This window comes from Cajanus cajan, chromosome 7, assembly GCF_000230855.2.
Source record: "Cajanus cajan strain Asha chromosome 7, NIPB_CcT2T_4, whole genome shotgun sequence".
Taxonomy (NCBI): domain Eukaryota; kingdom Viridiplantae; phylum Streptophyta; class Magnoliopsida; order Fabales; family Fabaceae; genus Cajanus; species Cajanus cajan.
Window position 1 is genome coordinate 55,234,511 of NC_138523.1, and position 11,204 is coordinate 55,245,714.

Below are 11,204 nucleotides of genomic sequence, written 5' to 3' on the forward strand. Positions count from 1 at the left end.
CCCTGTGACTCAGAATGTGGTTTCAGCACGAACGAAACAAAACACAAAAAAGAGAGAAGCAACACTGGTCAGGGTTCAATAAGGGTTTATAATTTATTTTGATAAAATAATTCATTAAAATAGACTACATCAGCTTAACCAAACTTTTGAAACTTTAGCTTTCAAGTGTTTTATGACGCTCCCAAAAGATGGTATGGTTTTTGAATATCAGATGAGAAGATTACACAAGAAGCCTGAACCAATTAAAGCAGTGGCAGCATGATTATTTGAATACAAATAATGTTATATATTATACACACTCTAGTATTGCCATAACAATAGAATAAATTGCTAGAAAAATAATCACGATATACGTACGAACGAAAATGTTTATTCGACATCCCCATATTCCTTAGTTGGCTAGAATTGAATGAGAAGATAGAATCTAGTAATGGAGTTTTAGATAGATATACTATTGGGGATTCCCTTGCCAGTGAGTCCACCCTCCCTAGAATAATCTGATGTGTTGGGATAGAGAAGTGTGTAAGGCATCTTCACTGGCCCATTCCTGTTTTTCAATCTCTCGTCCTTGTTCCTTTCCAAAATATTGTTCTCAATTTTCAACAGCTTCTTTCTGAACCTCTCAAATGCTGCCAATGCTTCAGCATCTAAGGTCCATTCAGGATTTTCACTCTGCCCAAGGTAAACCTCTTCAGTTGAGTGTCTGGATAGAACTTCTATCAGTGAGACACCGAGGAGAGTTTGGAACTGCGCAGTGATTGTTTTCAGGAATGCCAAGTCAGGGTCTGACTTAAGCTCCTCATATTCTGGGGTACCTGGCTCAGGCATGAACCTACGACTCACTGTTGGACGATTAGGGAGGTAGCCAGCAAAAGGGTACTGTCCGAAATTCACAGCTGCATGGAATGCAGAAGCCAGCCAGATGATGATGGTGCATGATTGAATCAGTTCCTCTCTAGTCTTCATCTCTGGCCACCATGCCCTATCTTTTAAGTCACCATGACCCTCATTGCGGATCTCTTTCCACCAATTCTGAAGTTCATAGTCTTCCTCAACCATGTCATTAGATGTGTAATAGAAGTTGCAATATTCAGTCACCCATGTTTCAATTGCATCCCAGATTTCTAGCCCGTCCACAGCAAACGGATAATCCTCTATCACAAGTTTAAGTCCATGACGGCAGCTTGAATCAGGAACTGCCATTCCCCTGAAATATAATTGTAGTATGTTACTAAGTTCTTATAAGGATAAATAGCAACGACACATTTTTTACTCTCATTAACAATCTTTACTATTAATTATAATTTATTAAAAATTACAAAATTTTGCTATATACAAGTCTCACTACAAAAATTGAGATGCATGATACTTATCAGAATTAGCAAACCACGAAGATGAATTATAAGTTCTAATATCACATTAGATTTTATCTTAAAACTAATTGACTTTGAATGAAGTTATTCAACAAATATATAAGACGCACCACAAGAATTGAGGTAGAATGTGAGACTTCTCAACATAGCCAATAATAAAGAATATATTTAAAATAGTGCATTATTAGTGTGACAGAGTAAAATTAATACAAGTCATTTTCTGATTGAACTAACACTCACCTCTTCAGAAGATCAGCAGGCAGTGCTTGCTGGGTGAAATCCCAACTTTTGTATATAATAGATGACATTTCCAAGGCGAATTTACCAGGGAAAACTGTTTTCTCTAGCACCCCTCCAGCATTGATGAGCGTGTGCCTAGCTAAGGCATTTATATGCATTGTGTCCCTGAAGTGTGGCTTCAAGAGCTTGTGTAACGGGTGGAGAATACTCAACTGCCTGTTTGTGGCTATTATGAACGGTTCAATTACTGCGTGAGTGTATAACCTGCACAAGAGTTATTATTTGTTTAAGATCAGACATATTCTTCGAAGCACTTTGTTACTATTGAGATTGTTCATACCAATGGCTAACCAATTGATGATATCCCGAATCGTTCACAGCTGCATAAGCTTTAGCCAGCTGCCACACTGAAGCCGCTACTCCTTCTTGTGCTGCAGTGAAAACTTTGCTCACAGCTCCATGTTGATCCCCTTGTGGATGGGGTAAACTTAACTCTATAGCCAGTGGCTTTAGTGTACCGTCATCTTGTAGAAACAGGAGTGTTCTAGAGGCATAAGTCTTTGTGTTGGTAGAGTTTATTCGACTTATGTATGGCATCAGTGCGTCGTGGTGATCTAGTATAAATAGCCTCATTGCACGAATTGCCTGCAACAAAAAGATGTTTGGTTGTTAACAAATAGATACCATATTTCAATATGGGTTTGGCCTCAAGGAAAAAGTGAATCCTGATGTGAATTTATAACCTCATCTATTGTGAGTCCATCCAAACTATCTTCTATGTGCGTTGCTCTGATGGAGCTAGTTTGGTCTCCATAGAGTCTGGGGTCTAGCTTGCTGGCTGGGGGAAATTCCTACATGAAGCATTTAGATTTAGCTCACTTGCTAAAACAAATATGTTTTGAATCCAAAACATAGACACTCTTTCTTAAGCATTTTGGTGTATTGTTTTCTAATTAGAATCAGAGTTTCTAATTCTGAAATCAGACTTTTAATATAAACGTTCATTACATAGATTACCAAAATGAAACTTTAATTCTGATTGAAAGAAAAACAACACAAAAGTAACTACATCAATGTCTGGTCTAATTATAAATTGACATTGTTTTGTAGAGTACTTGCAGACGACGGATAATAACAGGGTTGACCCCAGCAAGCATTTCCCTTGCAAATTCCTCATCTGTCCTCCATGCAGTCTTACTCGCTGCAATTATACCAAAGTCAATGAATGTAGTAAGGGGAAGTAACTAGTAACGGGAAAGCATTAGTATACCTTTGATGACGTCAGGCACTGGGAATTTGAGGAATCTCTCACCATCATTCCTAATAAGTTCTCTGACCAGCTCATAGGGAACAAGTTCTCTAAGTTTACTCACCGTAGGTGCACTCGGCAGCTTAATACTTCCCTCATAAATATTAAGTACATCTTCAAAGGTGTCAAACTCATTGATAGTTTTGTCACACAGAGATTTAATCTCTGGAAGCAAGACCTGAGCAACGGATTTGAGTGCGTAAGCCAGGAAATCTGAAAACTTGACGTGCCCAAACTGTTCATCCCTCGGCACATAAACGTTTAGATTAAGAAGATGCAATCTTGACTCAGTTTTGGGATCTGCAACACAATGATTAATTATTTATTTGTTCCGTAGAACTACAATGGCCCTTTAAGTTAAATGAAATGAGATTGTTATTAGTGGAATTGGTGGAGAACCTGTTTTGGTATGTGGACGACTAGTTCTTCCTCTACGAGGATATGGAAAGTGTGATCCACCAAGAACAGGGCGTGCATATGGTGGACCATCATCTGGTGTTCCCAAATCATTGTAGTAAGCATAGTCATAAACTCTGTCCCACTCATTAAGCTTGCCGTATCCTTTCCCTCGGAGAGCTATTAGTTCTTGTTCCCTCAACTTGCGCAGTGCCTCGGGTGTTTCACATGGAAGATAAGCCTGAATCACAAAGCCAGCTTGTTTCAACTTTAATTATTGTGACATATATATACATACAATGCAAGATTACAAACATGGTCTTTGGCATGAAAGAAACATATTTCAGGTAAGATGCCATGCTATTCACCCCGACCAACCGACACCAATAATTCAATGTACAACCATTTTTACATTTCCCATGCATGTATTTATGTATCATGACGTAATTCTCTCGAGTCATCATTTCATTTCTCTTTCCTCAATGTTTTAATGTCTATTCTGCTAATCTTTTGTTGGATTGCCAAGGTTTCTAACTCCTACCGTAGAAGCAACATTCGTGTTGCTTACGGGTTTTGTTTATGGAAGAAATCTAGTAAAACGCTCTCTCGTCATTTAACATTAATCATCAATTCAATTATGTAACTTTTTCATAAGTTTAAACTGATATATTTTATTGACAAAAACGAAAGAAAAAAAAAAACTGATAGATTTTAAAAATAGTCTATAAGAGTGCGTTTGAAAAGTTGAAAACAGGAATACAACAATGATTAGAAAATTAAAAATTTAGATATAATACAACATTGGATCCCAAATTTTTCAAAAATCTGTAATTAGATGTAACTTGATGTTTGATTTTCGACCATTTTTGTAATTCATCTATGAAATTAGTAAAACTATCACAAATTATTTTTGTTATGGTTTCAAACTATCATAAATTTACTTTAGAAACTCAAATATAAACACTATAAAAAATATCGAATATACAATATCTTTTAGTTGATACTTAATTAAAAATTTTCAAAAAGAAAATCAAGAACTTACTAATATATTAAGCCTAAAATTTTTAATTAATCATATTTCAATGTGATTTATTAATTTTAATTTTAATTTTAATTTAATCACTATTTTGGAACATAATTAACCTTAAATTAATTTTTGAGAAAGTTCTTATGACAACAAAAATTTTGAGTATCATTAATAATATTGTAAAAATAATACACTACTAAAAAAGAATTAATTTTTTTATAAATAATTGATTTAATAACCTTTTTATCTTTATAATTTCATAATTTTACATTTAATCCCTATAGTTAAAACTATTTCATTTTAGTCTCTATACATATCATTTTTATTTCCTTTTGGTCTATATTGTTTATTGTTATAAGGAATAAAAAAATAAAATTTGTAGAACTAAAAAAACTAAAATAATAAAATCAGTAATATAAAGATTAAAATAATTTTTTTATAACAGAAATTAAAAAAGTAAAATTTGTAAAATTGTAAGAACTAAAAAATAAATAAACGCATATTATTTAATATTTCTAATAAAGTATCTATTTCCATTCTAAGTATTTTTTTCTCTATACCTTCAATTTAGAGAGAGAAAAAAATAATAACACGACTAATATCAAACCAATATTCACTAAAACTTAAGAATATAAAAGGTAAAAGTTTGGATGAGACCTAAAGCTTTGAGGCATCACAAGGTTTTATTGTTGTTTTTATTTTTATTTTGAAAGGACCACAAGTATTATTTTGGGATATCCAAGGTGAGGCATGTGTAAAATATTAAGATTAACGGTTTATATGGATATATTCCTATATTGTAAATACTCGTTTAATATTTTTTATTTTATTTTCTTATCATCTATCATTATTTTTCCTTTCTTTCTGAAAATGTCAAATAACATGAGGTATACATATTAATATTCTAGTATGAAAGTTTTGGGTATGAACTATAAACATACATGATGCAACAGAAATTATATTGACTATTAATTAATTTATATAAAGCTAAAAATGATTAAAAGTAATAATTATTATATTTATATACATTATTTCGTAACAATGATGATATCTAAAACATAATCAGATTCCGAATCCACTGTACAAGAAATTGATCATTCAAGAAAGAGACGAGACAACCATAACAGCTTTAACTTGCCACAGAAAAGGTGAACATTTTGTTATACCACTATTTTAAGAGTAATCATAAAGTTTTATTGTTATCGAAAAGAAAAAGATATTACTCAATAATTTCAAATATAATCACAAATTTCTATTTTTTATCAGCAATTTGTGTTAGTGTTTTCTGTAGTTTTGAATTTAGTCAAAATTGCTTTTCAGACCAAAGTTCCATTTGTGAGAAAGAAAGTAATCTAAAAAAATATCTTTATTTATATAAATGAAGACTTAATAATATAATATAACTTACAGTAGGTATATAAGAATAAATAACACTTACCTGAAAAATAATTTTGCGCAGGGACGGAGGTACACAGTACGGTAGGGTCCCCTGACTTTTTTTTTATTTATAATTTTTAATTTTTTTAATATGTATTATTATATTTTGATATTAGAATAATTAAGATGATTATTTACATTTAAGAATTTAATTGCAAAAATAATTGTACTTAAGTTTTATTTATCTCTTATATATATATATATATATATATATTATTTTAACAAAGTACTTTAGTTTATTCTCTTTGTATATTATTTATTATGAAGATAATGACATTTTTTAAATAAACATTTTACATCTATTTTTATAGTTTTCTTGCTCTATATGTCTTTTCAAATTTACTTTCACAATGTTGATCATTGCCAAAAACACAATGTTCTTTTTTCTTCTTTCATATTTTCTATAATTTTGAAAGTAAAATTTTATTGTTAGTTTCTATTATTGAAAAGATAGTATAATCAATAACATAACTCATTTTTATTTAACAATTTTATAACAATATAAATTTTATTGTAAAATTTATGAATAATATATATTTCAATTTTTAATTATAAATTCATGATGATTATTAGCAATATGGGAAACTAACAATTAACATTTATGCTTAGGTTGTCTTTTTATTTAAACACATTTTTAGTATATATTAATAAATTATTTTAAAAATACAAATTATAAATACTTTATATAAAATTTAATACTTATATAATTTTATAATTATTTAATAATTTTAATTTTTAATATTGGCACAATGTTCCCCAAACATATACTGTGCCTCCATCCCTGCCTCACGTTAATGTAAATTATAGATGTACTAAATTATATACTAGCAATATTATGATTTTGTAGAACTATAAAATTGTATAAAAAAATCATATATATATATATATATATTTATTTATTTATTTATTATAAGTGTTAAGGTTATGTTATGTAGTTATTTGAGAGTATATATTTATATTAAGAGGAGAGAATTATTATTCATTATTTTTATTGAGATATATCTCTTGTTTTAACTATGTGAAAGTTAGTTTGTATCATACTATGTGCCTATATTGTTTTCGGAGATTTGTCTTATTGTCTGTGAATTTATATCCTAGGATTTCTGCCTTCAAAGTAAGTAAAAAAAAAAAAAAAAAAAGGAAAAAAAAAAGTAAATAAACAACCTACGATTATAACTGCAGGGAATCCCTTACCAACGTGTCAACTGTCAACCACGTACCTCGGGTAAAGAACATGGATAACGGTCCCCAATAAATTAATATTATTAATTTTATATAACTACCTCAATTCTTATACTAGTTGTCAAAAACAAAAACTCAATTATTATATTCTTATATAAAACCTAAATACTTTATTTATTAGAATTAAAAACTAATTAATATAATTAATAATAATAAATATATCTTATTTTATAATATTTTAAAATCATCATTATATTATTTTTTAATAAATATTTTTATTTCTCTTAATCAATGTCTTATATTACTTTTTATAAAATTAAGAGAATTTATTTTAATTAAAATATTTTAATTTAAAAATAATTAACACATAAAATAAGTCTCATATGAAAATAAATAATTGTTTTAAATTGTTCTTTTAATTATGAACGGAAGTAATAATAAAAATCGATATTAATTATTCAGATACATTGTATCGTCAAATTTATGGTATATGAAACATATCCAGGACGCTGTGTACGATGAAAACGATTATTCAGGACACGACACAACCAATTGACCAAACCAATCATAGTAGCTTTAACCAGGTCACAGAGAAGGAAAAGGTTATTTAACATAAAAGATTAATGATAAGATTTTATTTTATTTTTATCCAAAAGAAAAAGAAATTACTCGACAATTCGGCAGAAAATCTTAAAGTTAAAAATATTTTAATCTGCATTTTTGTATAGTTTTGAGTATAATCAAATAAATTAGCTTTACAGAGGAAAGTTGGATGTGGGAGTTGTGAGCCAACAATTTAAGAGTAGCATTTTTGCCCCCTAAAAAGGAAATATAGCAAGTAGCAGGTAGGGTTTTAAACGAAGTTACCTTGTTGGCGAAGAAGACACGATCATAGGCATAGCGATGAGAAGGGTAGACCCAAGAATTGCAGACAAAATGAACAGGACCATGCCCAGGAATGTCTTCTATGGTCACAGTCTTTAGGTAGAATTGACTGTGGTGATGGTTCCTTATTATGAACGCCCCCGGAACTCCTATCTTCTCATCCCAATCAAATGAAACCAAAAACTCTGTATCTGCTGCACTTGTCAGAGACGAAATGGTCGAAACCCATCTCTCCAAATATGCGACCTTTCCGTGCTTCCCTTGCAGCCCCTTTGCTATAACACAAAAATAAATAGATCTTCAAAACTAATTAATACAAGTCAAACAAAACATTGAAAACATCCTAGTATTCCAAAAGATCGATCAAGTTTATTTATTTATTTATTTTTTGCTGGGATAGAATCATATTGGATGGGTTCAGACCCTTTGCTTCTCGTGTACTCTTCTTCTCCTTGTCGTGATTGACGAATCAATTTTTTTGCGAACAAGCATTGTGTTACAATAGTTTTATGTGCAGAAGATGGGGGAAAAAGAGAACCTGGGTCAGGAGTAGTAGCACTAATGAGCTGAAGAGAGACACCCTTGCCCAACAACTCGTGAACTCGATCAAGAACGTTGGCTTTGATGTCGTGGAAATCCAACAGACCCTTCTTCATCAAAACCACTCTCCCTTTAACCCTCTTGCTCCTCTCCACCACCTTCTCCTTGTGGTTTACCTCCATGTTTCTTCTTCCTGTCTCTCAACTCACAAAAAAAGTACAACTAAGAAAAAAACAAACAACAGCTATTATTAAAGAAATAACAAGAATAATTGTAGTAATTATTATTATAACTTGATCAAAAGCATACATTATACATAGGCACACATGTGTATCACTATTTCCACAAATTAGGTTCTGGAGACACGGTTGCTAACATTGGACTTCACACTCCGGACTTTAAGAAGTGGTACTATTATAGAGGGTACGGTTAGCTTCTCCTCCATTTGGTTGGGAATAAAATAAATAACTAAATAAATAGATACAAAGATACAAAAGAGAAGGGACTAAAAATTGAAAAATGAAAAAGACACATCTAGGGATTGGGGACCAGATGGAGTTTTCATCTTTATCTCTTAATTAATGAGAAATCAAAGGATCTGATTCCACCATGCCAACCATTAGCATGGACGACTTCCTTCGTAATTTTGCTCTTTTTTAATTAAATTATAATACATGTGCATCTTGCACAAATTAAATCTTATAACGCAAGGTCATATCATAGCGTTCGCCCTATGGGCAAACATGTTATATTTTATGTAACCAAAAAACAATTATATTCATTTTATATTTAAATGTATTTGTAAGTCATGTAGTTGACAAAGTTCTGATTTTGATCTTTCAATATTTTTTTTATTTAAAGATTAAAAATTATAGTTTTTAATTTTATTATATAATAATATTCAATTATATATATTATAGAAGGTCAAATCACAATCTTAAGGTTCACTTATTATTTATTAAGGTTTTAAAGAGTTTTAATCTTTAAATACTACATGTGGATATAATATTTAAAACCTTAATAAAATGAATCTTAAGATTACCATTTCACCTTCTAGTTAATATATTTATAAACATATTAAATTAAATATAAATTAAAATTTATGTTAAATTAGATTGAATTTTAATACGTTTATCAAATGTAGCACTCACTGAATAACATTCTTATTTTTCTTTCGTTATTGTGCGAAAGCAGCTCTTTTGTTAAATATTTTTTTATGATAAATTAATTTGGCATATAATAACATTGCTTACAAAATCCATCGATGTCAATAGATAACCTTAAGATCACCCTGGGAATATTTATGCATATATATAGAGAGAGATAGAGAGAAAATAAATTATATATATATATATATATAGAAAATTACTTAGGACAGAGCTTTATTAATCGGTTGGTCATTTCTCCTTGTTATTATAAAGATGACAAAAGCCTTTTTTTAGATTTTTTACCGAAAAAGTTTAACAGGCCAAATTATATTCAATATCTAAAGAGGGAAAAAATAAAGAGATCAGGAAAATTATAGATGATGGTAGAATATATGTTATATGAAAGTATGTTTAAATATTATTACTCGTTTTTTTACTACTATCCAAAATCTAAATTGGATGAGGATATTCAAAGATTTAAATATATTTCATTGTTATAAACATGCAAGGAAATTTTTCGTATTGTGATATCAAGTGCTATGTTATATGTATATATAGATATCTGTTTACTTTATGAAACTTACTTCATTTAATAATTTATGTTTTACATCAAATTTTAACAATCAAACCGTTAAATTTAAAATTCTTAATGTATAGATCAAGTCTACAAATTTTAAAAAAAATGAAAATCATTTAATACTTCATTTCATTAATTCAAATTGACGAATATTCATAAAATCATTTTACACATTGATTTAAATTAATGAAACGAAGCATCAAACGACTTTCAATTTTTTTAAAATTTTGGATATTTGATCTATGTATTAAGAACTTTAAATTCAACAGTCGGATTGTTAAAATTTGATGTAGAATATAGATTATTGAACAGTGTAAGTCTAAATGAATTTACTCCTAAAATAAACGGATTCCTCCTAATATATATAATTTTGATAGGAAAAAAGGAAACTAAAAAGTTTAAATAGTAATAGGAAAAAGGTAAATAAAGAAAAGTCAAAAACTATATAATAATTTTAGAAAATATGTTATTTCATTATGAATTATAAAAATATATAATCCTTATCAATATAATTTATTTTTAAAATATTAAAATTTAGTTAAAATACATATAAATTAAAATATATTAAAAAAATATTTTAAAACTTTTCTTTTTAAATAATAACTCTTCAAAATGTCTTCTTTGAACTAAAGTTTATAAAAATACTTCTGCACGATATAATTATTCTCATTTATATGTAGAATAATTATTTAACAAACTTCACATGATCTATTAAACGACAATGATATGTTTCCGTAAGCTAGTATTTATTAATTAAAAAAAATTAAAGACTAATTATTTTGAGATATTAATATTTATTTAAAAAATTAATTTAAAGATCAAATTCCTAATCACATATTTAAGAAATAAAAATATTTACCCATAATACCACGTTTTGGTGGTAAACAATCGTTATATAATAATTTAACTGTAATATCCATTATTGTATATAAATCGTATTTTCACATTATTATCTAACATCAAATCATATAAATTGTTAACTGTTTGTTGTTTTTTTTTACAGTTAAATTGTTAACTGTTATGTTCCGGAATATTGTCCCCTTAGAGAGCCTGAATTTCTGAACGTACGCAAATTGTGTTTGATATATAG

At 29.0% G+C, this 11,204-nt stretch overlaps 1 protein-coding gene across 2 annotated transcripts; it reads right to left on the reverse strand.

Annotated features, from left to right (window-relative positions):
- Positions 1-234: 234 nt before the first annotated feature.
- Positions 235-8,855, reverse strand: LOC109813937 (linoleate 9S-lipoxygenase 5). Of its 2 annotated transcripts, none has more exons than XM_083060150.1 (10): positions 8,699-8,855; positions 8,388-8,611; positions 7,832-8,124; positions 3,322-3,559; positions 2,884-3,222; positions 2,729-2,814; positions 2,357-2,464; positions 1,954-2,258; positions 1,614-1,877; positions 235-1,207 (listed from the first exon to the last, which is right to left on the reverse strand). In XM_083060150.1, exons 2-10 carry the CDS (start codon positions 8,569-8,571, stop codon positions 439-441), a joined length of 2,586 nt encoding a protein of 861 aa, XP_082916276.1. In that variant the 5' UTR covers positions 8,572-8,611; positions 8,699-8,855; the 3' UTR covers positions 235-438. The 2 variants fall into 2 exon arrangements, with proteins under 2 accessions (XP_082916276.1, XP_082916277.1); XM_083060151.1 differs by having other exon boundaries at positions 8,388-8,582; positions 8,699-8,852.
- Positions 8,856-11,204: the final 2,349 nt, after the last annotated feature.